General features: G+C 41.1%; 1 protein-coding gene across 1 annotated transcript; it reads right to left on the minus strand.

The window, feature by feature from the left end:
- On the minus strand, positions 1-25,798 carry st3gal4 (ST3 beta-galactoside alpha-2,3-sialyltransferase 4). The gene is made up of 12 exons (XM_083696333.1): positions 25,572-25,798; positions 12,536-12,599; positions 11,090-11,161; positions 9,932-10,004; positions 9,480-9,569; positions 8,137-8,234; positions 7,635-7,698; positions 7,139-7,234; positions 5,792-5,981; positions 5,386-5,523; positions 414-566; positions 1-255 (listed from the first exon to the last, which is right to left on the minus strand). The coding sequence occupies exons 3-12, from the start codon at positions 11,109-11,111 to the stop codon at positions 166-168; spliced, it is 1,014 nt and encodes a 337-aa protein (XP_083552459.1). The 5' UTR covers positions 11,112-11,161; positions 12,536-12,599; positions 25,572-25,798; the 3' UTR covers positions 1-165.
- Positions 25,799-27,776: the final 1,978 nt, after the last annotated feature.

The following is a 27,776-nucleotide window of genomic DNA, read 5'->3' on the forward strand; positions in this document are numbered from 1 at the left end:
GAAAAAAAAATCATATTTATTTTTAATACAAATTCATTACATTCAATAAAATATCCAGTGGTACAATTTCAGAAAAAAACACTCTAAATTAAGTTAACATTTTTATTTTCAATTTGTAGTAAAAGTGAATCCAAATTGCTGTGTGTGTCGGTCTGCCTGTCTGTGTCAGGAATGAGGGTGCAGATATAGGATAGCCCCTGAATCTTCTAGTTTTTTTAAGGCTTCTGCTTCGTGGTTGAGGTCATGGTAGGAATCCTGAAAGAAAAAAAGGCAAATCTAAAGATCAAAGCATCATTTATCATCCATAATGCACTCAAATGCACTCAAGGTAGCAACTACAGTACTATGGCATAATGCATCTCTGTTCACCATTCATCACAAAAATATGAAAGTAAAGGGCATCCCACTCTCACCTTCATAGATTTCATAGTGTCATATCCATAGTAGTGTATTGGATGCTTCTGGTTCTTGGATGTGGGATATCCAAACCCAGCTATGTGGACCACGTCACAGTAGTTGAGTGCCACAAACACAGCTAGGATCCCTGTGGTAGGGTGCACTGGTTTCTGCAGGTTGAAGAAACCAAAACCAGTGAGACCCATATAAACACATGCAGTATCATGTTTAGGCACTAGAGGGCAGCAGAAGCCTGTGGAAGCATAGTCCTCTTGTCCTGAGTCAGTTAAGTTAGTAGCTTATGGTAAAGGAAAAGGGCTAGTTAGTTGACATTGCTTGCATGTTACAGAGTGATGTGGTGTTTTCAAATTGTACAGTAGGACAAATGGGGATGGTATAATGACTTTCTGGACCCTCTGTCCTACATAGAATGCAAGGAGATTTCCTACGCTGATTTGTTTCCCCCCTTAGCGACTGTCAATGATTACCAACATTCACTGGGGTAGTAGAGAAGAATTGTTTCCATATGAGATCTGGAGGGAACAGACTACTTGTTTCCATGTCTTGTCCAAATGTCCCACTGTCCAATAGATTTTCTGTATTTGTACTTTATCATTTCCATGTAATCATAAAGGTTCCTAAGCTACACAAGATTTCCAAAGAACCTTCTTGTCCCAGGAACAAATTACCCTCCAAACAACCTCCTACTGAGGTACTTGGAGCATGTTCTACGTGTTAGCAAGATCAGTTGTTTAAGTTTAAGTTTAAGCAAAAAACTAACAAAATATTCCATTCCAAGATAAATGTCTGAGGGATCTATATGTATATTTTGTTACATTAGAATAAAACCTTTGGTCTGCTCATCATATCAGCTCCCTCCCCTCCAGTTTTCAGTCTTTTCTAGGGCTGAGGCCTGGGGTGGAGAAAGACATGTCTGTTTCCAGTGTCTGTCTGTGAGCCACAGGGTCTTTACAAGGAAAGAGACTGCACCAGAATGGCCAAGCTCTGAAACTCCTCTCCACACAGGGACATTCCTCCAAATCAGGTTCCTAATGCACTTAGCATAAGTGCCTTTTTTCATGAGCCTGGCTGGGATACATCTGATATTCTGTGTGCTTAAGACTCATGTGGTCTGCAGCCGAGTGCTTAAACTTCTGCAGCAGTGCCTTTGCATAGTTTGGGCCAGGGCCCGTAGAGCCTTGGTGAGAGGGCAAGAGGATGAATATTGTCACTGCTGAGAGCCAGACCAGAATGCTTGCTGGGAGCTTTGTTTTGGGACAAGGGTTGGGGAGAGGGGGGTTGACTGTCTGACTGGCAGGGCCATTAGTTAGCCCTCCTCAGTCAGCCCCTGTATTATGCAGACAGGGCTGCCCACTGCTGCCTTCTCACAGGCCATGTCTGGGGGAGAGTGGACATTTGCCAACATGGCACCACAAGGAGGGGGCGGGGGAGTGTGTATGTGTGTGAGGGGGGCGGCAGATACTGTGGTCAGGGCCTCTCAGACTCCTGCTGGCAGCTGGCTGACATGGCATACTCAGTCCCTCTGACCCAGGGAAAGGGAGAGAGGGGAGAGAGAACGAGAGGACGGGAGATAGAGAGGCCAGGACTGAGAGCTTGGCGTGGTCTGTGTGTTCTTGTTCCTGCATTCACAGCAGAGTAAACAGCCTCCTCCTGGCCCGCCAGATAGCTCTGAGCTTATCTGGCCTGTGGGCCCATGCAGATGGAGCAGGGCTCCAATAGGGCTGCCCTGCTGTTCCCTCCACACAGGCACCGGACAGTTGTGTTTATGTTGCAGTTCAAAAGGGGTGTGCAGTCTCACTCTATTACAAAGGGCCTTGTGGGGGAACAAATTAAACTAAACAAAAACTGGCTTTGTTCCATTTCAAAGACATGTACGCCATGCAACAAACAATTCCTCTTGACAGATGGACATGGTCAATAAAAAACATCTTTCCAGATGAGTTATAGTTCAAATCAATGTATCATACATTTCAAAACCTGAATTCCTTAGCTGGGGAGTTGCGGTCGAATTTGTAAAAAGAAAACAGTTCAACAGTATACAATGAAAATATAATGTTCTATTCTCTTGATTTATTCTGCATGTTCCACTCTTATTTTGATAATTAGCTGTAGTCTGTTTTTCTTGCTCCTCCATTTCTGGGTCATTAACTTTGTAAAAAGAAACTGAGGTTTCTGACCTGCCTTTTCAAAACTGGTAGAAATATACTGGCAGTATACAGAACAGAACGCTGGCCCTGGTTCAACAGACTATTATTTCCTGAGGATGTGCTGTGTGTGTACCCTAAAACGCATGGAACACAACTGATAATCAGTTGCCGGTATGTTATCTATTTATGCACTTTGAGTGCTATATAAATGTAATAAATAATAATTATATTTATTATTATTATTATTATTATTATTATTATTATTATTATTATTATTATTATAATAAAGATAATACTTATTATTATTATTATTATTATTATTATTATTATTATTATTTACATTTATAAAGTACTTTTCATTATACAAGAATAATCTCAAAGTGCATAAACAGATAATTATCTGATAATGAGTTGCCGGTGTGTTCAATTGTTTGGTACTGTGGTACAGAAGACCACTGTTGACCTTCTGCGTAGTCCGGTTTAATCATTTCCAGCATGCTGTTCAAATGTCCAGCAGTTTAAGAACGTCACTAATGAAATATCACACTGCTGCCATATCAAATTTTTTCAAACTTTGTGTAGAGCTGAAGTCCACCTCACATGGATTCACGTGGATTTGTGCCAATACTGTACTCTGAACACACAAGTGCCCAGAAGTTACATGGCAAGGAGTCATGGGATTCATACAACACGGAATACAGGAAGTTGTCCCCACAAAGACTGTCCGGCTGTTTCCAAATCAGAAACCGTGGATTAATAGCGCAGTCAGAGCTGCACTCACCGCAAGAGATACAGCCTTCAAATCCGGTGACATCACCAATGACAAGAAAGCCCGCTACGACCTCTGCTGAGTGATTAAGGTAGCCAAACGGCAATACAGCAAAAAGATAGAGTCACAACTATGCAGCATGTGGCAAGGGCTACACACCTCTCAGACTTTAAAGGTAGACCTGGCTGCGCAGCTAGTGTAGTTAGCTCTCTCCCGGATGAGCTGAATAGCTTCTACGCCCGCTTCGAGAACTCCAACGCCATCCCACCAGAGAGGACACACACCGCAGACAGCACTGCCAGCACTCTGGTCATCACCGAAGCAGGCGTGCGCAGGCAGTTCGGGCGTGTCAACATCCGCAAAGCGGCCAGACCAGATGGCATCCCAGGCCGGGTGATCAAAGTGTGCGCAGCGCAACTGGCTGGTGTGTTCACAGACATATTCAACCTATTCAGTCCCCTCCTGCTTCAAGTCATCCACCATTGTCCCAGTGCCGAAGAAGAACAAGGTAGCATGCCTAAACGACTGGCGCCCTGATGCTCTCACTCCCATCGTGAGCAAATGCTTTGAGAGGCATGTCAAGGCCCAGATCTGCAGCATGCTCCCTCCCACCCTGGATCCTCACCAATTTGCCTACAGGCAAAACAGATCCACTGACAACACCATCGCCACCGGACTCCACTACGCCCTCACCCACCTGGAGAAGAGGAACACCTACGTGAGGATGCTGTTCGTTGACTACAGTTCAGCATTCAACACTATTGTCCCCTCCAGGCTCGACACCAAGCTGAGAAACCTAGGCCTCAGCCCCGGCCTATGCGACTGGATACTGGACTTTCTGTCAGACCGACGACAGGTGGTGAGAATGGGCTTGAAGACCTCCACCCCCCTGACCCTCAACACAGGAGCCCCCCAGGGCTGTGTCCTGAGTCCCCTCCTCTACTCCCTGGCCACTCATGACTCCAACTCTGTGATCAAATTCGCTGATGACACTACAGTGATTGGCCTGATCACAGACGATGATGAGACGGCATGCAGGAGAGAGGTCGACCGCCTGGCCCAGTACAGCCAGGAGAGCAACCTCTCTCTCAACACCGACAAGACCAAGGAGCTGGTGGTGGACTTCAGGAAGAAAGGCTGGGAACAGGACCCTATCACCATCAACAGGTCCGCAGTAGAGAGGGTCAACAGCTTTAAGTTCCTTGGCATCCATATCTCCAACAACCTCACCTGGGACGAACACACCAATCAGGTGGTGAAAAAGGCATAGCAGCGCCTCTTTCACCTCAGGCGGCTGAGGAAGTTTGGCATGGCGCCCAAGATCCTGCGGGCCTTCTACAGGGGCACTACTGAGAGCATCCTGATAGGATGCATCACTGCCTGGCACGGCAACTGCACCACCCTCAACCGCAAGGCACTGCAGAAGGTGGTGCGGACAGCTGAGCGCATCAGTGGATGTGAGTTTCCCTCCATCCATGACATATACAAAGCACGGAGGATCATCAGGGACCCCAGCCACCCCAACCACAGCCTGTTTGAACTGATGCCGTCCAAAAGACAGAGCCTCCTCCGGAGCCACATGACCAAAACTCAGAGGCTCAACAACAGCTATTTCCCCCAGGCCATCAGGCTCATGAACAAGCCTACTCCAGACTCATGACTTTACCCCCAGCACACCCACAGAATGGACTTTACTAGCACACAGTCACTTTAAACAACCACCTTTTACACCAACGGCACAGTGCAATAATAATGACATTCCACTGACCCACTTTACTTTTTTACTTTTACTATTTATACTGTAAATTGTGTCATGTCTATTGTCTTATGTGTCTCCAAAAACCGTCACTGTCTAACTGTCTCACTTGTCTTGCACTTATGTCATTTATTGTCTTGACCTTATTTCATTGCCTACTGCTTATTTGTATTTTTTGTATGCTGCATTGTCATGGAATCAAGCCTAAGAATTTTACTCCCTGCACTTGTGTATGAGACGTAACAATAAACTTGAAACTGAAACAGAAACTGAAGTTAATGGAGATTGTGCCTCACCTGTTTGCTCTTTGGATGGAGGGGGATCTGTAGTAGCCTGCTGGCTGTGTGGTGTAGGAAGTATGGGTCCAGCACCCGGATGTGACTGGTCCTGCCTAGCCAGATCTGTGGAGGGGGCTTCCAGAAGCCTTTCCTCACCTGGGACACACACGCATGCATGCACACACACACAAATGCAAGCACACACACACAAACGCAAGCACACAAACAGAAGAAGAAAAGGTGTGTTACTTAGCTAGCAACTGCACACATAGAGCCTGTGTCTACATAGCTAAAAGCTTTATTGAGGCTCCCTTTTTGTGGAAATTAGGGAGTGTTGAACTGTTCCTGTACACAGCGGATGGATTGCAAGTACCAGGAAAGCAGCTAAAATGGAGACGTGTGTACATGATCACACATCCAATACCCTCTTCTCATTGTATAGGATCTCTTTGAGCCAGCGGAGGTCTTGCTGTTTGAAAGGCACTAGGACCATGAGGGTGTTGGGGTCATTGTGCATGCCAGGGTTGTAGGAGGCTGACTCGGGGTAGAAGAGGCGCATGGTGGTCTTGTTTCCCACGTCCTCCTCATAACCCCTCACAGGGGCATCATTTAGCCTGCATAAGGACAGAGAAAGAAAGTTTCAGGAGAAACTCAGCCATTACCTTTTGGAAAAAAAGTATTCTAAAATACTTCTATCAATATGTTTGCCAAGTGGTTCTCAACAGTAATACTCTGGACAACAACAACATACAATCATCACCGTAATAGTTATAATTGATGTAGCCTTGTGCTAGACTTGTCAATGAACGGCTTGTGAAGGAGACTAGTGACCTTCACAAGTCAGTGTGCTAGCATCACTTTTGAAGGCTGTTCAAGCCTCTAAATAACAGAATGCACTTTCACAACCGTGAAATAAGGAGACATGGTGAAAAACACCTAAATCAGAAAATAAAATGCTACTTTGTGGCTAGGATACATAACAATTAGACATAACATTAGAATACAGTTTCAGTCTAACTGTGTCGTGTTTAAGACTGTACAGTTTAATACAGGCTTGTGGACCATCAGGGTTTTGTTACTGAGCGCCAAATGTCAACGAACTGGCTTTCCTCAGCCAGTTAGATTAGCTTATGAGAATGGAGACGTCAGACAAGAGTTGATGGAAAAGTGCATTGTGGGGGGGTCATGCCAAACTGTTCTATTTGTAAGAGGCTTATAAAATCTCCAAATGCATGTGTTCATTCCAAGGCTATAAATCTGATTTGTGTTTGTGCTATGTAACCTAAATCCCCCTTTTAAAGGGACTGAGTTAACTCAACGGTTCACTAATTGCATAGAGAAAAGCACTAAAGCGTGGTCAGCCAGTCGTCTGAGATGGCCATTACCGCACAGGCCAGAGTGCCTTTACAGACAATAAGAATTAGGCTCTTCTGAGGACTACCCATCATAGAAAACATTAGAGAACCATGGAAATGGTATAAAGGTACTGTGGAGGCTAAGCAATGCAAATCTACTGTAATTGAGAGGGATCACCATTGGCATTAGGAGAAAACACTCCACAATCAAACATAGTGTATCATAAAGTAGATTTGAAATTAAACAGTTGTGGTGAGTCATTGTGGTTAGAGTTTGGCCAAAGATATTTACATATACAAGAGGCAGTTTGTTTCTCTCTGGTTCAACAGAGAAGGGAAATGGGAGGGATAGACCGATATAGATGTTGTGGTAGGAAACAGCTAACAGGATGGAGCAATTAGGCCTTTATGCTTACCGGATAACTACATCATACTTGTTGATGAAGCCCCCCAAGGAGCTGTTTTTAATGGCAAACCCATTTCCTATGACTGCACAGGTTCTACAGTCTAGACTGAGGACATAAAACAAAGAAATTAAATTCACAGTAATTCATAGCTTTACATAAACATACTATTTTTCTTTTAAACTGTGCTATGTGTGTTGCCTGGGAGCTGAAGTCTTCAGAAGGGTGACTGACTTCCTCAACAATACCATTGGCATATTGACATTTAACTACTTCCAGCTCCTATAGAGATTAATGATAATCATATTAGGCAGCTCCCTTGTGGGGCGTGACACATACAGTAATGCATGTCCACTCATTATATTCACTCCACTGGAGCCTAATATGACAACAACGTAATTACAGGGATAAGTAAAAAAAAAAAAAGAAAAAAAAAAAAAGAAAAAAGAGAAAAACAAAGTTGGTTTCAGCACTCTTGCAAAGTTGGCAGAGAGATGTTCACACTTACTTTTCAATGCTGGCTGGCATGTTGTTATTGGCAATGACAGCTAGAACCTTCAGCAGTAGCAGCTCTGGAAAAGAGGGTGATACATAAAGGTGTGATCACTTGGATGCACTGTATAGTTTAGGTACTGAGGACGGCTTAATATTAAAATGTCTGCGGACAAATTAAACTCTACGTCCATTGAGGAATCATTTCCTGTTACTCAGTCTGATTCACTAGCTGTACGTTTAATGTGAATATTTTCTGTAAAGGCCTCATTAACTTCATGTGCATATTGACTATTCTTCTCAGCGCTTCTGCACTACATTATAGCAGGCTAATCGTGATGTGGTTAATGTGTATGGGAGAGTGTGTGTGTGTGTGTGTGTGTGTGTGTGTGTGTGTGTGTGTGTGTGTGTGTGTGTGTGTGTGTGTGTGTGTGTGCATCTATCTATGCAAACAGCTTCCAAATTAAAACAGGAACAATAATGAATAAAACAGGGAGGGGATAAAGGAGTGAACATACCACTGCCCTTAATACCATAGGGTAATGCCAGTGTTGATAGATGCTGTCGCCAGAAGAAATCTTCCAGTTTTAAAAAGAGCTGTGTTTGTCTGCTAATGCTATATTGGAAATAGGAGATAGAAGATCAAATGCAAAGCGTCTCATTACAGGATTCATGAGACCTGTTACATATTGATGTGTGTATAAATGATGTGTATAAATGGCCTTATAGCTCTCTCTCACTGTCAATGTATACTGTATGTAATTAACCTATGTCTATTAGGGCAGACAAATTCTACAAAGTAAAGTGAAATTCAAATTTCTTTAATTGTCTTTTAAAATGTTCCCCTTTGTGATGTGTTTGTATGACGTCATTCAGCAAAAATGCCCCTTAATAAATTCAATTGTTGGGACTTTTACTGCTAAGAACATTTTAAAAAGAATATAATAATATGCCAAGACCCCATGGAAAGGTGTGAGACAGATATGTGACCACATGTTTAATGACATGTATGTGAAAACATAGCAATGTCTGTCTTACTATATTTTCTTGTATTTGTTCACTGGTTGGAATTTAACATATGTCTGCTTTAGACCAGCTGTTTACGAGTAACTGTCTTTGACAGTGAATTGCTGAGACATTTATTACCTGTGTGTGTGCCAGTTCTAGCCCTCTGTGAGACACTAGTGTACATCTTGGGGGCTTCTAATAAAGAGAATGACATTGTGATTGCCTAGAAGGTCTTCTAGTGCCATCTGATTTGCATGAGCAATATTATTTGACCTTCTCATCCCTGCCATGCTTGCAAATCATAATCATCTTGGCAAACAGAAATTACCTTGAGAAAATGGGGGCTCTCTTAATCTTTCCTATGTATGTCCCTCTGTATGGTCTAGTGGGTTAGAGAAATAAACGTATGACCCAGAGGTTGTTGGGGCAAACCACAGATGGGGAAATATCACTGCTCCAATAAATACCCAGCTGAATAAACTGATAATAGCGCAAGTAAAAACAAATCTTCATGTCTCCCGAACAAAGGTTTCTCAGCAAGCCAGATGAATAGAAACGTACAGTGTACTCCTGAAAATCGTGTATATGTTCAAATCTAAAGCTCCACTTAGACATGGATGATCTTCATGCTCTTTTTTCCCAATGTAAATCTATTAGGACTTTCAACGCTTGTTCCAGAATTGTACTTTAATGCGTAGCAAATTATTTATACTGATGACTAGGTGAAAATAGCTCACAAATTTCCAAAGTAGCTGGCAACTCCAATTCCAGTAAACATTTTGACACAACGTGTTCCCTCTGCAACCCATCTCCTCCCCCCCTGGTCTTAAAAGACAGACACACGATTACTCACTTAAAATTTAGGCTCTCCCACTTCTTCTGCGTTAGCCAGCCACCACATAGCGCCTTGCTGGGAGTTGGTGACTTACTGGTTCCTCCATAGCTGAAAGACAAGCATACAGATCACCACAATTGGCAGTAGCAGGAACAGAAGCTGCTGACTTCCTAAAAACTCAACCTGCCAGTGAGTCAGTTAGAAACAGACAAAGATGCCAAAAGTGGGCATCTATGAAGCCGAAATTGACCACCGTTTATCCACTTAAAACTTGCGATAATCAGTTAAGGTGAATGTTTTCTTGTCATCATCTTGTGATTCAGGGGACCTCATGTGAAGGGTTCTCTTTCCGCCAATTACGCATAGATGCGTATCTGTGTGATTGCTATACTTGCCAGTCCACAGTCCACAGAGAGAGTGGAGTAGCAGACAGGGCAGGGCGTCAGGGCTGAGGAGGGGTCTTGTCTTACCTCTGGAGGAAGAGGTAGGAGCAGTAATAGGAGATGAAGAACAGAATGACGGGGAGTAGTCTAAGGCACCATGCTGGAGAACGGAGAGGACAACCACATGCAAAAGATTAGCCAGATACATCAAAACCCCCTTCTTTCCTATAATTCAGAGTTAGATGCTAAAATGAAATAGCATTGCAAATTGCTGTTAATTATCGCAGGACTAGCTTGAATCTTTTCTCAAAGACCACAGGCAGATATTTACTTCCTACAGCTGCCTTAACATGAACTGGAGAGAAACAGTTATTGAGCTGTTACGAAAAATCCCATAGAAGTCCCTAGAACTTTCAGTTCCCATATCGAGCAAAGTCCCCTCTAGCTCTGCATGAGTAACAGCTCTATGACCACAACCATTCTCCTAGATAAACACATAGCAAACAATCTATCTGTAGGGGACTGGGAGGGACCTCTTTCAGCTCCCAGGCACCACTTCTCACACGTTTGTTCCAGGAATTCAAATGGTACTTATACTGTAAAGGCAAACATGTTCTGCCAAACTAAACACTGGCCAAGCTGAGTCTGCTTTCTGGGACTTCCATTAACAGACCCAGATAGGCCTTGGAGACAGGACCATTTGCCATGCAGCAACTAGGACTACAACAGTATTAAGCAAAAATAGTTGGAACAAAGATGTAAATGACAAAAGCAAGCACCTTCTAAAGGTGTTAATGATGTAAAATGGAGGGGAAATAGATAGAGCCTATCAAGGCAGACCCAAGCTGTGTGTTCTCATATTGTCTTATATATATTATTATAACACATTGAGAGACATCTGGAAAATAGCTGACATGCAAGGCTTGAATGTGTCTTATACAGTATGTGCATTGGCAGAAGTAAATGTACATTGCAAAACAATGTGTGTGAGATTTCAAGCTTGTCATGCTTACACTTCTTTGATGTACAAAAACGCAAGAGACGCAAGTGTGAATGCATGAAAACTGAGCAAGGTTAGCCTAGAGTTTTACTGTATTGCAAACACAGCCTATTAAAAAAGAAAACAAAGTCTCTCATGTTTTCATTTCCTGTGAAACAGCTACAATGAAGACACAGTAACTACATTGTTGATATAGCCTTTTTACATATAGTACACGTGTGACCTCCAACTGCAGCAGAGCTTACTTTTAGCCACCTTTAGGGACATCTTCACATGCTCCTGTGCCCTCTCATCTCTGTACAGCACATGATGTTATCCTGAAATGGGGAGTGGAGGAAGAACAACACATTAGCACCTCTGACATCTGGCTCAATCTGCCGGCGTATCACAGGCCAATGAAATTAACATTGCACCCAAACTCCTTTAAAACACAACCATGAATTACATATTTCTCCTCACAGATGATAAATTGGAAGTGAGATGAAACGCGGACTCAGTGTAGATTACATCTGCACTTCAGGGAACCCTGTAGCACTACTGATGGTAAACATTACTACAGTATGTTTCATTGAGAAATAAGCATGAGAGAGAGAGAGAGAAAGACAAAGAGAGAGAGAGAGAGAGAGAGAGAGAGAGAGAGAGAGAGAGAGAGAGAGAGAGAGAGAGAGACATGCAAAGAGACCGGGGCTAATCAGTTTAAAGGAGCTACATCTCCCCTGTGGCCAAGTGGGAATTACAATGAGCTTTGTTTACACTAGCCATTGGTAATAGCTACCTTTCATCACAAAATTGGCTATCCAGACCATATGATCCCATCATGTTGAGTGAACAGGTAATAATAAATAATTGCTATGGATAGTTTTGATTTGCATACTTTCTGTAACGAGCTATGATTTGACCACACCGGCCAGAAGAATTCAATATGCGAATACCATGGTCAAACGAAACGTTGGTGGGGAGCAATCACTTTTAAACGCTATTGCTCCACAATCCCTGCAAATTTTTCAAAGCAATTATATGCTGTAGTACTGTGAAAATGTTATGTGTAGCTCCTTAAAGAGGATGAACTGGAATGATGGACGCTTGTCTGCTCCATCTTGGGCTAGATTAAATCACACTCACATCTAGCTCACTCACTGCAATCTGCTCCTTTAAATTCTCCTTTAGAATGGCCAAAGTTAGATTACGGATTAGATGAGATTATAGGGCCACTGATGTCATCCATGTCGGACTATTTCATTCACACAGAACAGGGCGCATATCAATTCTGTCTCTGAGCATAATCTGACAACAAACCGCATCATTCAGAAGAATCATGATGATCTGCCCAGCTTGTGAAAATGAAAAACACTTCACTTAACTACAGATTTATTTTCCCATTTGGAGAATTGACAACTAAATATAGCCATTTAAGATGTACTTCTAGTTTCTGCATAGCAACAACAGTTAAATACAGCTGCTGTCATCTCAGCTAAATCATGCATGCCAAAACATGCAAAAGAAGGTGGTGTGAGGTGTGTGTTGCAAACCAAGCATAGGAACAAACACAAGGCCTTTAATCAATTAATAATTCATGTCTGGTTAAAGAAATACAGCATTGTGTTTCATGTTTGCCCAGTTTGTTTCTTTAATATTTCATACGAGGCCATCAAAGACATGTCAATGATTTAATTATTACTTTAATCCCCTACCTTTGCCTTCTTTCATTTCCAGTCTTCGAAACAACAGAGATGTGCTGTGACTCTGGGGTCCTCCCTGAAAAAGAGAAATGATTCAGAGATGTGGTTTAAGGTAACAAAATCAGAGAAGAGCAGGATGCATAATAGTATATGGTAGGGATGCACCTATACCACCTTTTCCTTGACGATACCGATTCCGTGTATTGAACATTGAGTATCGGCCAATACTGAGTAACGATTCAGATAAAAAAACTTGTTTTTTTGTCTTCTTTTGTTTAAATGGCTGTATACAAGCTATGTGTGTGGATGTGCTATGCTTGGCATCATTCTTGTCCATCTAAAAACAGTAAACACCATGTTCAAGATGGGAAAGTTTCATAACTTTGCATCAGAAGAAATACTTACAATATGACTGAATTATACCATATATACCACACCATCTGCTTCTTATTAGCACTTGCCTGAGTAAACTCATCGTGTTCTTTGGAATGACGCTTCTTCATGTGCCTAATTAAATTGGTGGTGTTGAAATGTGAAATGCTACTGCCACCCCTCGAAACACTCACCTTGCAAATTTTGTAACAAGTATTTTTACTTGTCTGTCTCAAGTGTGAAGTAAAACCAGATCACAGACATGGTTGTTATTGTGGTGTGTATCATCTGAGCTGTGCAGTCGTCAGTCGATGACTGACATGATTGACAACCTTTATACAACAGTTTGCGTCATGGCATCGGATTGTGAATTCCCTTTCTCAGAATCCAGATCCAACATTTTAGGCCAATATTGGCCTGATACTAATGCTCAGTATTGCAGTGTATCAGTGGAGTCAGACATTCATAATGGACCTCATCCTCTTGATGTTGAAAGAGTGATTATTATGTCTGTCTGTCTGATTACCAGTAAGCCCAGTATGCTGTTATGCCCAAGCTATCTAATCATAGTCTACTGTGGGTCCCTGTCATTGTCAGTGATCTAAAATAAAAAAATAAAAATGAAAGTCTGACTCACAAATCCTAAATAGGCATACATCCTGTGAGTGTACCATAAAACACCAAAACAGAAAAAGCACAGACAAATTGAATCAGACCTTAGCCTAATTGGCAGATAAGTCCCAATCGATTTAAATTCCCCTTCTAACTGCACTACCCTAAAGTTTAAACCATTGTGTGTCAGCACACAAGAACTAGAAGAGTAGTTCCATAAGAATTAGTTTTATTATGGTAGTGGATAAAGTTAAAGATGGTTTGGTTGGTTGGTTGGATGGATGAATTGATAGATGATAAATATATCGATAGAAGAGAGAAGGTTAGTCAGATATACAGTAGATGAGAGGTTAGATAGATAGATAGATAGATAGATAGATAGATAGATAGATAGATAGATAGATAGATAGATAGATAGAGAGAGAGAGAGGATGGATAGATGAGATAAGAAGGTAAGAAGGTTACTTATAGATACAGTGCCTATAGAAAGTCATCATACCCTGTGAAATCTTTAGCTTTTGTCACATTACACCCTGGAAATTAAAATAAATCAAATCTAACTTTTTTGAGCTGTATGTACACATTATAACCCCCCTCATCAAAGTGAAAATAAACCTTTTAAAAATTCTGGACAATTATTAACAATTAATTAGTGAAATACCTAGTTTGGTTAAGTGATCAGCCACTTAGAGTATACCATTATAAACTTGCTCAGGTGCAACCAATCAACTTCCAGATCAAACACCAGGCTAATTGCCCCCAACCTGACATCAATTGTAGTGGTTTTGATTACTTCAGAATAAAACCAGCTGTTTCTTGAGGATTCCACTACTAGAAGTGCATGGTTCTGCAAAGAATTCACCATGGTTGGAAAAGTACTTTCAAAAGGCCTCCGGGATAAAGTTGTAGGAAGGCACAAGTTAGGTGAAGGCTACAAAAAGATTTAGAAGGCTTTAGCCTCTGAGTACCGTTCAGAGCATCATTAAGAAGTGGAAGGCGTATGGCACCACCAACACCTTGCCAAGATCAGGCCGTCCGTCCAAACTGGATGACTGAGCCCGGAGGACATTGATCAGAGAAGCTACCAAGAGGCCAAAGGCAACTTTGAAGGACTTACAAGTCTTTATGGCTGGGACTGGTCTGTCTGTGCATGTGACAACAATCTCACAAGCTTTACACAAAGCTGGCCTGTATGGCAGGGTAGCAAGAAAGAAGCCTTTTCTGAAAAAGTGCCACAGTCAGTCTCGTTTGTGCTATGCAAAAACACACCTGGAAGATTCTGTTGCCATGTGGAAAAACGTTTTATGGTCAGACGAGACTAAGATTGAACTTTTTGGACTGAACTCCAAGCGCTATGTTTGCCGAAAACCAAACACAGCACACCACCCAAAACACACCATACCTACTGTGAAGCATGGTGGTGGCAACATTATGTTGTTGGGATGTTTCTCTTCAGCGCGGACTGGGCAATTGGTCAGGATTGAAGGGAAAATGGATGCTGCCAAGTACACCCAAATTCTTGAGGACAACCTGCGTCCCTCTGCTAGACAGCTGAAGATGGGCAGGCCATTCACCTTCCAACACGACAACGATCCTAAACATACCGCCAAAAGAACAACGCAGTGGCTTAAGGATAGAAAGGTGAATGTCCTTGAGTGGCCAAGTCAGAGCCCTGACTTAAATCCGACAGAAAATCTGTGGATGGACTTGAAGAGAGCAGTCCATCGCCACTCACCACGGAATTTGACTGAACTCGAACAATTCTGCAAGGAAGAATGGGCAAATATTTTCCAATCTAGGTGTGCAAAGCTAGTAGAGACATATCCAAACAGATTGATGGCTGTAATTGCAGCAAAAGGTGGCTCTACAAAGTATTAAATCAGGGGACTGATGACTTTTCCAACCCTGTTATTCTTGTTTTTCATTTTTCATAAATTTTCATTTATGTTGTATGGCTAAATTTGTACATAAAGCTGGAAAAAAATTTTTTTTAATGGGTTTTGATTTCAGGCTGTACGACAAATATAGTAACTATTTCAAAGGGGTATGATGACTTTCTATAGGCACTGTAGATAGATAGAATGTTGTACGGTTGGGTAGTTGGAGTGGGTAGAGAGATGTAGAGTTGGTTGGTTAACTAGATGAGAGTTTTTGGAGTTACAAAAAGTTTAATAGATATCAGTAAACTTTTAACACGTTTGATATGATTTTGTGGGTAGAAAGTAAGAGTCTTAGTATGGTAGCGGATTAAGTTAAAGATGGTTTGGTTTGTTGGAAGGATAGATGGATGAATTGACAGATAGAAGAGAGGATGGATAGATGAGAAAGGGGAGGTAAAGATAGATAAATACAATTGAGAGGTTAATCAGTATGGGTTGAGTGAAGCAGTAGTGATTGGTGAAAGGAGGAAAGGATGATGCTAGGTAGTTGGCAGGTTAGAGAGATGGAAGGTTGGAAAGATAGAAGGTTAGATAGATAGGATGAGTCTGGGGTAGTTCAGTGGAGTGGGTAGAGAGTTTGTTGGTTAGTCGTTGAGAGTCGTATAAATGGTTGGTCTAGTGGTTGAGGGTGGTTTCAGTGGGGTAGAATTGAGAGCCAAGAGAGTGCATTGTTTTTGTAATCATTCTAAGAATGTGTTCTCCAGGTCTCCTGTTGTTTTTATTCAAGAGTTGTGAAAGTTCCATAGCAGTTGCAGTAACAATGGGGCTCTCAGAATTTTGAGTTACAAAAAGCTGATTAGTTTAAAAAGAATAATGAGTTTGAAAAATATAAATGTAAGTAACTCAAGTTAGACGTCTCTGCACGTTTTAAAGTTTGATTGGTGTGAATAGCTTAAAAGCTGTAGGAGGATTAGCATACCAAAAATGTAAAATAAACTAGAAAAAGAAGACACTTTGTGGGCTTCCAAAGTGTTATTTTGGTAGTGGAAAAGGTTTAAAGATGTTTCAATAGATAGATTTGCTGGGTAGTTGAAAGAAAGTGAGATTATGGTAGCGGATAAAGTTAGAGATGGCTTGGTTGGTTGGTTGGATGGATGGAATGTATCTATGGACAGATAGATAGAGACAGACAGACAGACAGACAGACAGACAGACAGACAGACAGACAGACAGACAGACAGACAGACAGACAGACAGACAGACAGACAGACAGACAGACAGACAGACAGACAGACAGATAGATAGATAGATAGATAGATAGATAGATAGATAGATAGAATGAGCCAGGGGTACTTTAGTGGAGTAGGTATAGAGTTGGATGGCTGAGTGGTTGGGAGTGGTATTGGTTGGTTAACTGGATGAGAGGTTTTGGTGTTACAAAAAGCTTAATAGTTTTAAATGTTTCATGGGTATTAGAAAGATTTTATCTGGGTTGATGATGATTTTCTGGGTAGTTGAAAGAAAGGGAGATAGGTTGGTTGATTGGATGGATGAAAGAGAGGATGGATAGATGAGAGAGGGGAGGTATGGAAATATCAAAACAATGAAGAGGTTAATCAGTATGGGTTATACTGAGTGAAGCAGTAGTGACTGATAAAAGGATGATGGCCAGGTAGTTGAAAGGTTAGATAGAACATTAGATAGATAGTATGTTAGAAGGTCATAGATAGATAGATAGATAGATAGATAGATAGATAGATAGATAGATAGATAGAGAGATGGATAGGATGAGCCTGGGGTAGTTCAGTGGAGTGAGTAGAGGGTTGGTTGGTTGAGGGGTTGAGAGTGGTTTCAGTGTAGAACTGGTAGCCAAGAGAGTGCATGGTTGTGTAATCATTCGAAGAATGTGTTCTGCAGGTCTCCTGTTGTTTTTATTCAAGAGATGCAGTAACAATGGGGCTCTCAAAATGTTGGTCTAATTCAACATTCCACCATGTTAAAAGATAGGAGTTTCTGAGTTACAAAAAGCTAATTAGTTTAAAAAGTATAATGAGTTTGAAAATATAAATGTAAACAACTCAATTTAGACCTCTCTACATGTTTTAAAGTTTGATTGGTGTGAATAGCTTAAAAGCTGTAGGAGTAGCATATCGAAAAATCGAAAGAATTGGAATAAGAATAAGAATAAGTATGAGCAATAACAATAGTTGGACTTGCTGACGCAAGCCCACTAATTAACGCTGTAATCACATCTCAATATATTAACATTAGCAGGAGCATAAAAGAACCCCTTCATGCTCCCCTTCAGAGTTCTCCACTATCACATGACTCCCTCTCTGCTGAGGCTCTCACCTCATATGTGGACAGAAAAACAAACACAGTGACACAGACCCACATGACTGTTTTAAGTTTAAATTTCGGTTAGGATCCAACAGCGACCTTGGGCCTAGGCTCGGGCCAGTGCCTAGGCCACTGCTTTTCATGCAAATAGCCAATATGGATGTCTTGTCTTAGCCACTGTCAGCATTATTTTCAGTATTTCAAATAGGTTAATGAAATATAGCCTAGGCAATCCCTTGATAATCAAGGGATTATGAAGCAAACCCAATTTGCTTCCATTAAAGAGTGCTGCGCAACACTAACACTGGGCACGGCCACTAAATTGGTAATTTCGTTCAGCAACGTTTCAGTTAGTGTAGGGGTGGAGGGAAGGTCTCCAACAATGAGTGGGTGGGGATAAGTGAATATGATAGGAAGATGTCCATTGTCCTCGCCAATCAGGATTTCACTGTAAATGATGGAATGGATAAAAAATGTTGACATATAAAATGCCCATACTATCAGTTGAAGGCAACAAATGTTACCATGAGCTGAAGTGTCTATGATATCATAATCTATGTACTCAACAAGCCTACAGTGGCACGCCAAATTTAACCTGATACTCCTCTCCAAATGCTGTTTAATCCAATGTTGAACCTATCACATGTTGAACCCATCACAACTTTTCTCATGTTTTTTTATCATTTGCATCAGCTAAATGAATAGGCAATTCTCGCACATAACCATAATTGTGCCACTTGCCACTTCAGTGTAGTCTTACAGTTGCCTTAATGGGTCATTCCATGTCAAATCAAAGGACACCCACCATCTTAGATTGTTCTCTGAACTTTTTTCTGTCGTTAGAAACAGATAAGATGCAACATTATTTTGTAAAAATATAGTTTAATCTCTGAGAAATAACTTAATTGATTGTACCGAAATTGGCCAATTTCATTTTCTGGGATTCATATAATATATCCAAGAGAAATAAAACCCCAAATCCGCTTTGGACGAAAGTCCTACCTGATAGTGATTAAGACATGAAGAATCCAAAAGTCACCCATTACCCCTTCAAATCCCTCCATTAGAATTGTTTTATAGACCAGTATGCAATATCAGTTCTATATGTCTGAAAAGTAGTATCAGGCTGTGGCTTGGAGTTTTGTCTCTTCATACTATGTAATATATTTTTGGTGATTCTAGTGACTTGTGGTTGTTGCACTGTCCAATGATATTAGTCATAGAAGTTGTGTGTCTAATGTTCACTTTAGATATATATGATAACCGTCTGGTTGCCGGCTTGCATCTGGCTCCCACCCTCCCAGGGTGGGGATTGAACCAGCGACCTTCCGACAATGAAGTTATGGTCACACAGAAATTATTTATGTTAAAAGATCGCAAGACAAAAACGTTTGGGAACCCTGCACACATTGGGCCTGCAAACCATGAATCATAACCCTGACACTAACCATAACCCTGACACCAACACATTTTAACCAATTCAGAAATGTAACATCGGTTTGCAGGCCCAGAATGTCCCCTTAGTCTCTCCTAAAAGAAAATTCATAGGAAAACAAAACATTTAAGGGAACAACATTGAAGACTACACAACAAGAGTCGTGCCAGGGTGGGGCTACAGGGAAATGTTACATTTCTGCCACCCTCTAAGTTTAGCTGAAATGACGCCCCTGCCTATCTCAGTAGCTACGTTCAATAGATAGCTATGTTACAACCTAGAAGCAAGAGCTTTGCTGCCGAAACAATATACTCTCTCCATTTTCAAATATCATCACTGGCCACCCAATGAGACAAAAAATCTGAGCTGAGGCGCTTGATGTATGCATACATACAGTGGTCATTCAATGTTTTAAGCTTACAGAACATAGGAATGCAATAATATACACCTACTTCCACATACTTATATAGGATGTACTGGTGGTATGAGGGATTATCCGTGACAGGAGACAACTACTGCCTGTTATGATCAAATAAATGTCTATGTTCACCTATTAGCAATTATTGAACGTGGAATGTCATTCAGTAAGTGTTTGAATTTGCAACTCCCCTTTGCACGTCCTTGGAAAACTTCCATTTACTACCCCGCCTACAAAGTTTGTGTTCGGGGAGACACTTTGCAATGACACCAAATTACCAAAAGAGTCTTTGCACATGGTTTTAGTGCTATGCAGCACTCTTTAGCAAATTGGGGCCCTGTGACATTGAAAGAGGCCCTCCAACAATGTTGTCATTGGAGATTTTGTAAACAAATGATGTATAGCTTAAAATCATGGTCAAATAAGGAATGTTGCTCTAGTAGAATGTTTTTCACTGTTAATAAAATACTGTAGCATGTAAACTCAGGGTTTTGTACAGTATGCAGAAATCACTGGATGGGGCTTTAATGATTTTCAGCAAGACTTCACTTAAATGTGTTTCTACTAAGCCTCATGTACAGTATGAGAATCTTAGACATTTCCAATAACCAAAAACTACCTGACAGCTCACACTCCCTATCCACGCCCCTGCTCTTTCCATTATGTGGTGCAAGAAGAGAAGACTTAATTGAAAGAGTCCTAACCAGCTCCACATGGCTCCTCAGAGCAGGAGGACAGGTCCTCACAGGGACCACTACTAGCACAATGGCTGTCTGTGTGGCATGTGGGGAGCAGGCTGGAAGACTAGAGGGTCGAGTACTTGGTAGGGATTGTGGGGCTGGCAGAGGTCCAAGTCTTCATGCCCTGAGAGGGGCGAGGAGGGGTTCAGATCAGGGGCTGTCTGAGGCACCACCCAGCTACTGCAAAGCTCTAGCCTCATTCTTTACTGTAATTCCTCCTTGTGCTATAGCCTAGCTGCTATTGGGAGCTATTCAGCCAGCATTGTGCAATGTTAAATAAGGCTCTCTCTCAATTGAGAATAGCCTATTTTAGCTGAGAAAAAAGCCTAAAATAGTCCAGAAGCCTTACACCCTTTCTCAATTGTTAGAAACTTGATACCTCACATCCTCTACTTTGATCTAGGTTCCTCCACTTAGGTATTCTCCTCCAATGTTTTTTGCAATGGAAGCGAGTGGAGGACACAAGGAATTGAGTAAAGGGACTGCATCTCCACCATGTCCCTCCACTTCCTGGCTCTCCATGGATCACACCAAAGAACACGGCTACTATCACAGCCCTCTTCACTGCGTACTGCTTTTCTCACACCCCCCAGACCAAGGGGGTGGCACAGGCCTCCTAATTTCACCTAAGTTGAAATGTCAGCTAGCACTTCCTCTATATCTACGTTTGAATTCCATGCTGTTACTTTCCTTTTCAAAGTAAACATTGTTGTCATCTATCGCCCCCAGGTCAGCTTGGTGATTTCCTTGAAGAGATGGATGTCCTCAGTTTCAAAGCATGGCATGCCACTCATTCTCCTTGGTGACTTCAATATCCAGTCAGACAAGTTGCACTCCTTTGTCTTTCTTCCCCTTCTCTTCTCTTTTGATCTTATCCTTCTCAGTCTGCCTCCGCAACCAGCTTGACCTTCTCTTCACCAGATCCTGCTCCACTTCTTACCTTACTGTTACCTTCATGTTTCTGACCATCACTTTTCACTTCTTCTCCCTTACCCTAAAATCCACCTCCATCCACTCAATCTCTACCCAGACAGTACCGTTACCACTTGTCACAACATGCACACTCTCCCTTGCCTCTCTCTCGTCCTCAGTTCTATCCTTACTACCATCAACTGAATCATTCTCCCTTCTGTCTGCTGATGCTGCCACCACCACCCTCCTATCTTATTTTACTTTACTGACTTTATTGTCTCCACAGGGAAATTGAGTTGCATAATGTGATGATAAAAAGGTGTTACAAACAAGACAATAGTACAGTACAAGACAATATGATACAATACAGTATATTATATCTGTCTGCTTATCACTATGCTGGCATAACCCTCTCCACCCACCCCATGGCTGTCTGAATCCTCGCAAGCTTGTAGGGCTTTGGGACAGCTGAGAGGAAATGGAGGAAAACTGGCCTTTCTGACAACCCAACCTCCTATTACTCTCTCCTCTCTAATTTCTCCACCTCTGTTTCTGCTGTTATAACTACTTTCTCCCTTCCTAAAATTCACTACTTAGCCTCTAATGAGCTTCCGACCACTGTTAGGATAGCAGAGTTACTGCCTATCTTCGGCCACAGACTAAAGACCCATCTCTTTAGACTACATCAGGGCTCTTCTTCCTCAGACCTCTCTGCCTCCTAGTATTTCCCAACTTGCGTTGAAACAGATTTTTTAATGTAAAGGCGTTTCAGTTAGGTGAATGTATTGTAAGTCACTGTGGATAAGAGAGTCTGCTAAATGACTCAAATGTTAATGTAAATATAACCATGTGTAGTTTAAAAAAAATAAAAAAAATAAAAAAAGACTTTTTTTTTATAGAACTAACGGTCAAAGTAGGGATACTGTGGTCATTATTAAAATATGCTGGAGGACAATGACCTTGTCATTACTGGCCATCTGATTCTTCTAAATCCTGAATAGATTACAGGTCTACATCTAAACAAAGCCATGTCTGCGTACAATCAATTCATGAAACAAAATAATGCAACACATAATCCAACCATGCTAGGCTACTCTAGGAATTAACATTACTTTTATGACTATGCTTTTAGAAAAGACTTTCAAAGAAAAGGCAAAGACAGAGGAGACTGATTTGCACCCCAAAAAATGTGGGCTTTTATTTAGGTCTACTGTAACTGTACAGCAACATATCAAGACACACAGTGTGACACATCCACCCACCATCTTTGTTTCACTACTAGATTCTCTAGGCCTATCAACAAGCGTTGTTTGGTACCCACTACCCAGTCATGAAGCCTATTTCACAATGCCATTCTCTACTAATGGCATGTAGGCTCTAGAGGGGTTACTGTCTCAGGTCCCCATAGGGAGATGAGGTCACACAGAGCACCAAGAAAACCCTTAAAATCTTGATAACTAAGGCAGAGATAGAGATAGAGCTTAGATAGAGATGTGATCCCTCACTTGACTGGGAGCCTAGCCCACATCTTTCAGTTCTCTGGGCTCTGTGTTGTGGTGTTTTGGAATGGTAGACAATTAGTATCATTGTAGAAGTTAAAGGTTAGGCTAACCCATGTAGAGTAAGCCTGTACCCCACCTGTGTGTGTGTGTGTGTGTGTGTGTGTGTGTGTGTGTGTGTGTGTGTGTGTGTGTGTGTGTGTGTGTGTGTGTGTGTGTGTGTGTGTGTGTGTGCATGTGTGCGTGGGTCAGCTTTGGCAACTATCAGTGCTCTTCAACTCATTGGTGTCAAACAGACACAATGTAGGCCTTTTGTTTCTGTGAGATGTGTCTTTCAGTGTTACAACTTCAGGTGCCTGAACCTTGAAATGCATTAGGCTATCAACATGTTCCTCAGAAACATTGTCTTTGCAAGCATGATATCACTATATTGATAACAAATATGATCTGCAAATTTGGTAAAGACAAAAAAAAGAACTTGCTGTCTGATGTCATAACAAACCGCAATGGTTAGCCATTTCCAGTTGGTAAGCTCATGTTTGTTATGACGCTAAGACTCAAGACTTAAGTTCAGTGTTGATTTCATCAACAAAATTCATGACGAAAATATTCGTCAAACACCTATTTTTCTGTGGCAAAAACTGACGATAACTAACTAAATACACCCAGAAAAACGATAACTATAACGAGACGAAATAAATAATAATAAAAAATAAAAAAATCTGACTAAATGGATAAGAGTTTTTGGAGAGGGGCGTTATTTGCTTGGTCCAATCAAAAGCATGCATGACATTTGCAGAACTGTAAGACTTTCTCATTACAACGTTGCAATGTTGTTATTGGTGGAAAATGAATACCGTGCACAAGTCATTCGCAAATCGTGACCATCCCATCTCTGCCCGGCAAACTTTCTCTAAGCTGGCCAAAACGAGTCGTTAATGCAAACAGGCACACGCTTGCTATCGGTAGAAAAAGGGGCTACTTATCATGTCGATTTAAACAAGACGGAATGGAAAGTTTCCGCGGAAGAAGTGTTTGCACCCATGAACTGACGGGGGGAAAAAACTACTAGTATCAAGACAGTCAGTAAATCTTCGCGTTTAAGAGAGGCGGTTAGTTTGAGCAATGGGCTGCACATATCACCTTTGTTAAAGAAATAAGGACCAATGTTGTGGTCAGGATCAGCGAATCTGCGCAGTGCCTTGCTAAGGCTGATCATCTCAAATGCAGACCTTGTTTTTGCATTGATAGGCCAAACTGCCCTTTATGTGACATGTACAAGAGAAGCGATAGGATGTTATGCAGAAAAATATGTTGGTAGGACAAGCTATATGTTTGCGCACATGGAAGTCAGTGATTTATGTTTACTATGTGTTAATGCGGCAATACAAATGTGATGTGACTGAAATGTGACTGAAATGAAATGACATTAAGTCGACTAAAACTGAAATAGTGTTCGTCATTTTGACAATAACTAATGACTAAATCATAATTCAAATGACAAAAATATGACTAAAACTTAAGGCTATTTTAGTCAAAATGACTAAGATTAGACAAAAACACTGTGCAAGTTCAATTGAACAGAGCTATGTTAAAGAGGGGTTGTCAACTTGAACAGTCTAGGTTTCCCTGTCACCATGCATGAAATAATCCATCTGTGACATAACACATTAACTTCTCCACAACAGTTATCCTCTTTATGAGAGAACATTGTGAATTACCAGTCGTATTGTAGCCTATTCTTCAACAACACAATTAAATGTGGGGATCGCTACTCTCCTTCATCTCCCAGCCACCCTTCGCTGACAAATTAGTAAATGACTTGAACAAATACTCGTTGAGAGTTTCAGTAGGATTATACCCCTGATGCAACATTTGCACATTGTGTTTCATCCAGAGGATTCACATGTGTGTTTAATCCAGCTGTGGGGATCAGGGTGGCAGATAGCCAGACAGGCATAGGGCAATTCATCCCATAGAGAGAATAAGAACACAAATACTGTATAACTTATAACATACTTATAACACCATTTATCAAGATACCAGTCTCATACCGTTTTGCTATCTTAAGATGACCTACAACACAAGTGGTTTGCTCAACGTACATGGCAGTGTACTGCAGATTGACAAGCATACTGTCACCCACTAGCTTTCCATTTAGGGAGCAGATTTTGCTTCGGCAGGCTGGAGGCAATTTACTTCCTTTTGACAGACACTCACATGGACCTGACATGTGGAGAATCAAACTGATTTTAGAAACATCTTTACAGACAGGTCCTACAGTGATTTACGTGTAAGAAATTAGGCTACGTGCTATAGGACCTAATCCACAGCCAAATCAAATGGTTACCTTGTAATGGTGGTACAAATAATGCATATGCCTAATAGTGAAGTGAATACAGTGAACAACAAGCTCCCATTACCCAGTACGTGTTTTATGGGTGTTTCTGTGTCCAGAGGCTACTTGGGATGTATCAGCACGAATCATAGCATTTATAAAAGTTTGATAAATTTGGTACAACATTCAGTGGGTAAATTTCATAGATATAGCCCGCAATGTTTAGCCTATGCCAGTTCTAAACAACCAAAAGCATCAGTGATACATGCATACGTTGTTCAGAGAAATGTGTTACATTCTACATTAGCAAGATGATGTCAAAGTGAAATTCTCACAGACATATTTCATAATTAGAACTTTATTCCAGAAGATTTTAAACTAATTCTAACATAGACAGGAACATCCATTTAACAAGCAAAATTTGAGTTGAACATTCGTTCGAGTAGTATGCTATAGTTTGAGATTGAGAAAGCTACACAAAATCGTACCCAAATACACTTACCAGCAATGTAGCAAGATAGCTAAATTATCCGCAATCCGAAACAGGCACAAGGAGAAGAAAGGCATTGACAACTATGCTAACTGTAGTCAATGATGTACGAAAGAAACGGGAGTCTTTATGCGCGGTGTGGGAGGTGCCCACTGAGTTTCATTGATCACCGACGCAGCACATCCCCAACGAACACATTTAAGAAGCACGTGGGTTGTTTTTTTTGCAAACGAATACTATTTTGACAATCGAATCTAACGGGACCGCTAACTCCACACGCAGATAACGGATCCTTTGGAATGTACTCAGCAGCACAACGCGTTCTCTTTCTCAAATGGACGCATGCGCATGTGTGCGTGACTGACCAAGAGAAAATGATCCACCAATTTCTATTGACTCTAGGCTGTTTATAATGCATTATACAATTTTATGCAATGAAGAAAACACAAGTTAATGTGTGTTTCCCTCTTTTGGCCATATATTTTCAGTAATCATAATGCATTTCAGTGAAGGAGGTCAATTAGACAAATTATTTGGTGATGTACTATAATCTACCAAAATCAGAGTGTGGTTGAAGATAATTATGTGTATTTACTTTTCTGAGAGACAGATTTGCACTGGTCCTTAATGGTTTGTAAAATGTTTAAGTATAGGCCTAAGTCTGCATCATTCAATGTAGTTCTTCAAAACTCTAAACTATGACACTCTTCTCACAGTTTAGTGTCTTAATAAAATGTCACCTGTTGTCGAACTCAGCAACTAACACCCCTGGATAGCACAAGGTTTGTTTTGTCTATTAGAACTTCTCTATGTTTCGTCCTTGAGCCTGCCTGAGTAGGCTGATTTCAGAGTGGGAAAGCTCCACTTGCTTTTTCCATTGCAGGATTAGGTCCGAGAGCAGGTGGAGCTCCTGGAGAATGTGCCAAAATATTTGAGTGAACCGAGAGAATGATGGTTCTAGATTGGTATAGACCTGCTGTCTTGAGTGTGTAGAGGACATGTATGTTTGGGGGAAATTATGCTTGCTAAGTACAGTTACTGTAGTTAGTTTAGTTTAATTATATCAGTATGAAATGTTAAATATATTACATTTGGCAAAATAGGTCCTGGGCAATGAACCTCTTGTTCATTCCTGAAATTATGCTAGTTTGTATTCTGCAGCTCTGCAGTTAATGGTGAGCAAATATTGACTGACTCTTTGACCAAGGACAGTTTCGGGGCTCTGTAAACAGATAAGAGAACTGCTAGTCTCTGTTTATTTGTAACTGTTTAAGTCTATTTCCCATCACAGTATTTCATAATCATGAGGTGTATAGTGATCTGCCCTTTTCAGTCTCATCTGTGTTCCCTCTTCAGGGGCTTTTATATGTCCTGTATTTTCATACATATTTTCACCCAGGTAGACCCAGATGATCCAAAGATTTCTAATGTCAAAGAATATGAGGATGGACCCCTCATATGGACCCGTAAAACAAAAGTATTCTCCATCAGAGGTTAACTGTTATTCTTGGCTTTGTGGAAGGTGAGAGTCTGCAGCCCAGCCACCGCAGTTAGAAAAGTACAGGTTGCTGTACCCAGTATTGACAATGATCGCAACAATGATCAATTGATAGCCTTACAAGCTTCCCACAATAAGGGTTAAGGACAACAAAGTCAAGGTATTGGAGTAGCCATCACAAAGCCCTGACCTCAATCCTATAGAAAATGTGTGGGCAGAACTGCGTGTGCGAGCAAGAGACCTACAAACCTAACTCAGTCACACAGGTTCTGTCAGGAGGAATGGGCCAAAATTCCACCAACTTATTGTGGGAAGCTTGTAAGGCTATCAATTGATCATTGTTGCGATCATTGTCAGGCTAATCAAGCATTCCACCCAAGTCCTTATTATAGCAGATTTTTTACATAAATTATAACTTTATCACAAAAAACGAATTACACTTCCACTGTTAAATATGATCTAGCAGAGATTAATTGCAAATATTAATCATACATGTTATCTATATTGTTTGGAATTGAGATAAAGACAATATATGTTAAAGAGTTTTGAATGGAAATTTGTATTTTTGTATTGCTTTTAAAGCCCCAATAATGTCCTGGGTCAATTTGACCCGAAGACTTCCAAAGGGTCCAAAAAGTGAAGACAATACGAAGTGTAATTCGTTTTTTGTGATAAAGTTATAATTTATGTAAAAAATCTGCTATAATAAGGACTTGGGT

Source organism: Argentina silus (genome assembly GCF_951799395.1).
Source record: "Argentina silus genome assembly, chromosome: X".
In the NCBI taxonomy this organism is placed as follows: domain Eukaryota; kingdom Metazoa; phylum Chordata; class Actinopteri; order Argentiniformes; family Argentinidae; genus Argentina; species Argentina silus.

Excerpts from the sequence above, each read along its gene's own strand:
- st3gal4 (XM_083696333.1), bottom strand. The coding sequence starts at position 11,111 with ATGTCCCTAAAGGTGGCTAAAA. Across the intron at positions 7,235-7,634 it reads ATGCCAGCCAGCATTGAAAA|TCTAGACTGTAGAACCTGTG; the intron begins GTAAGTGTGAAC and ends TTATGTCCTCAG. Across the intron at positions 567-5,385 it reads TCCATCCAAAGAGCAAACAG|AAACCAGTGCACCCTACCAC; the intron begins GTGAGGCACAAT and ends TTCAACCTGCAG.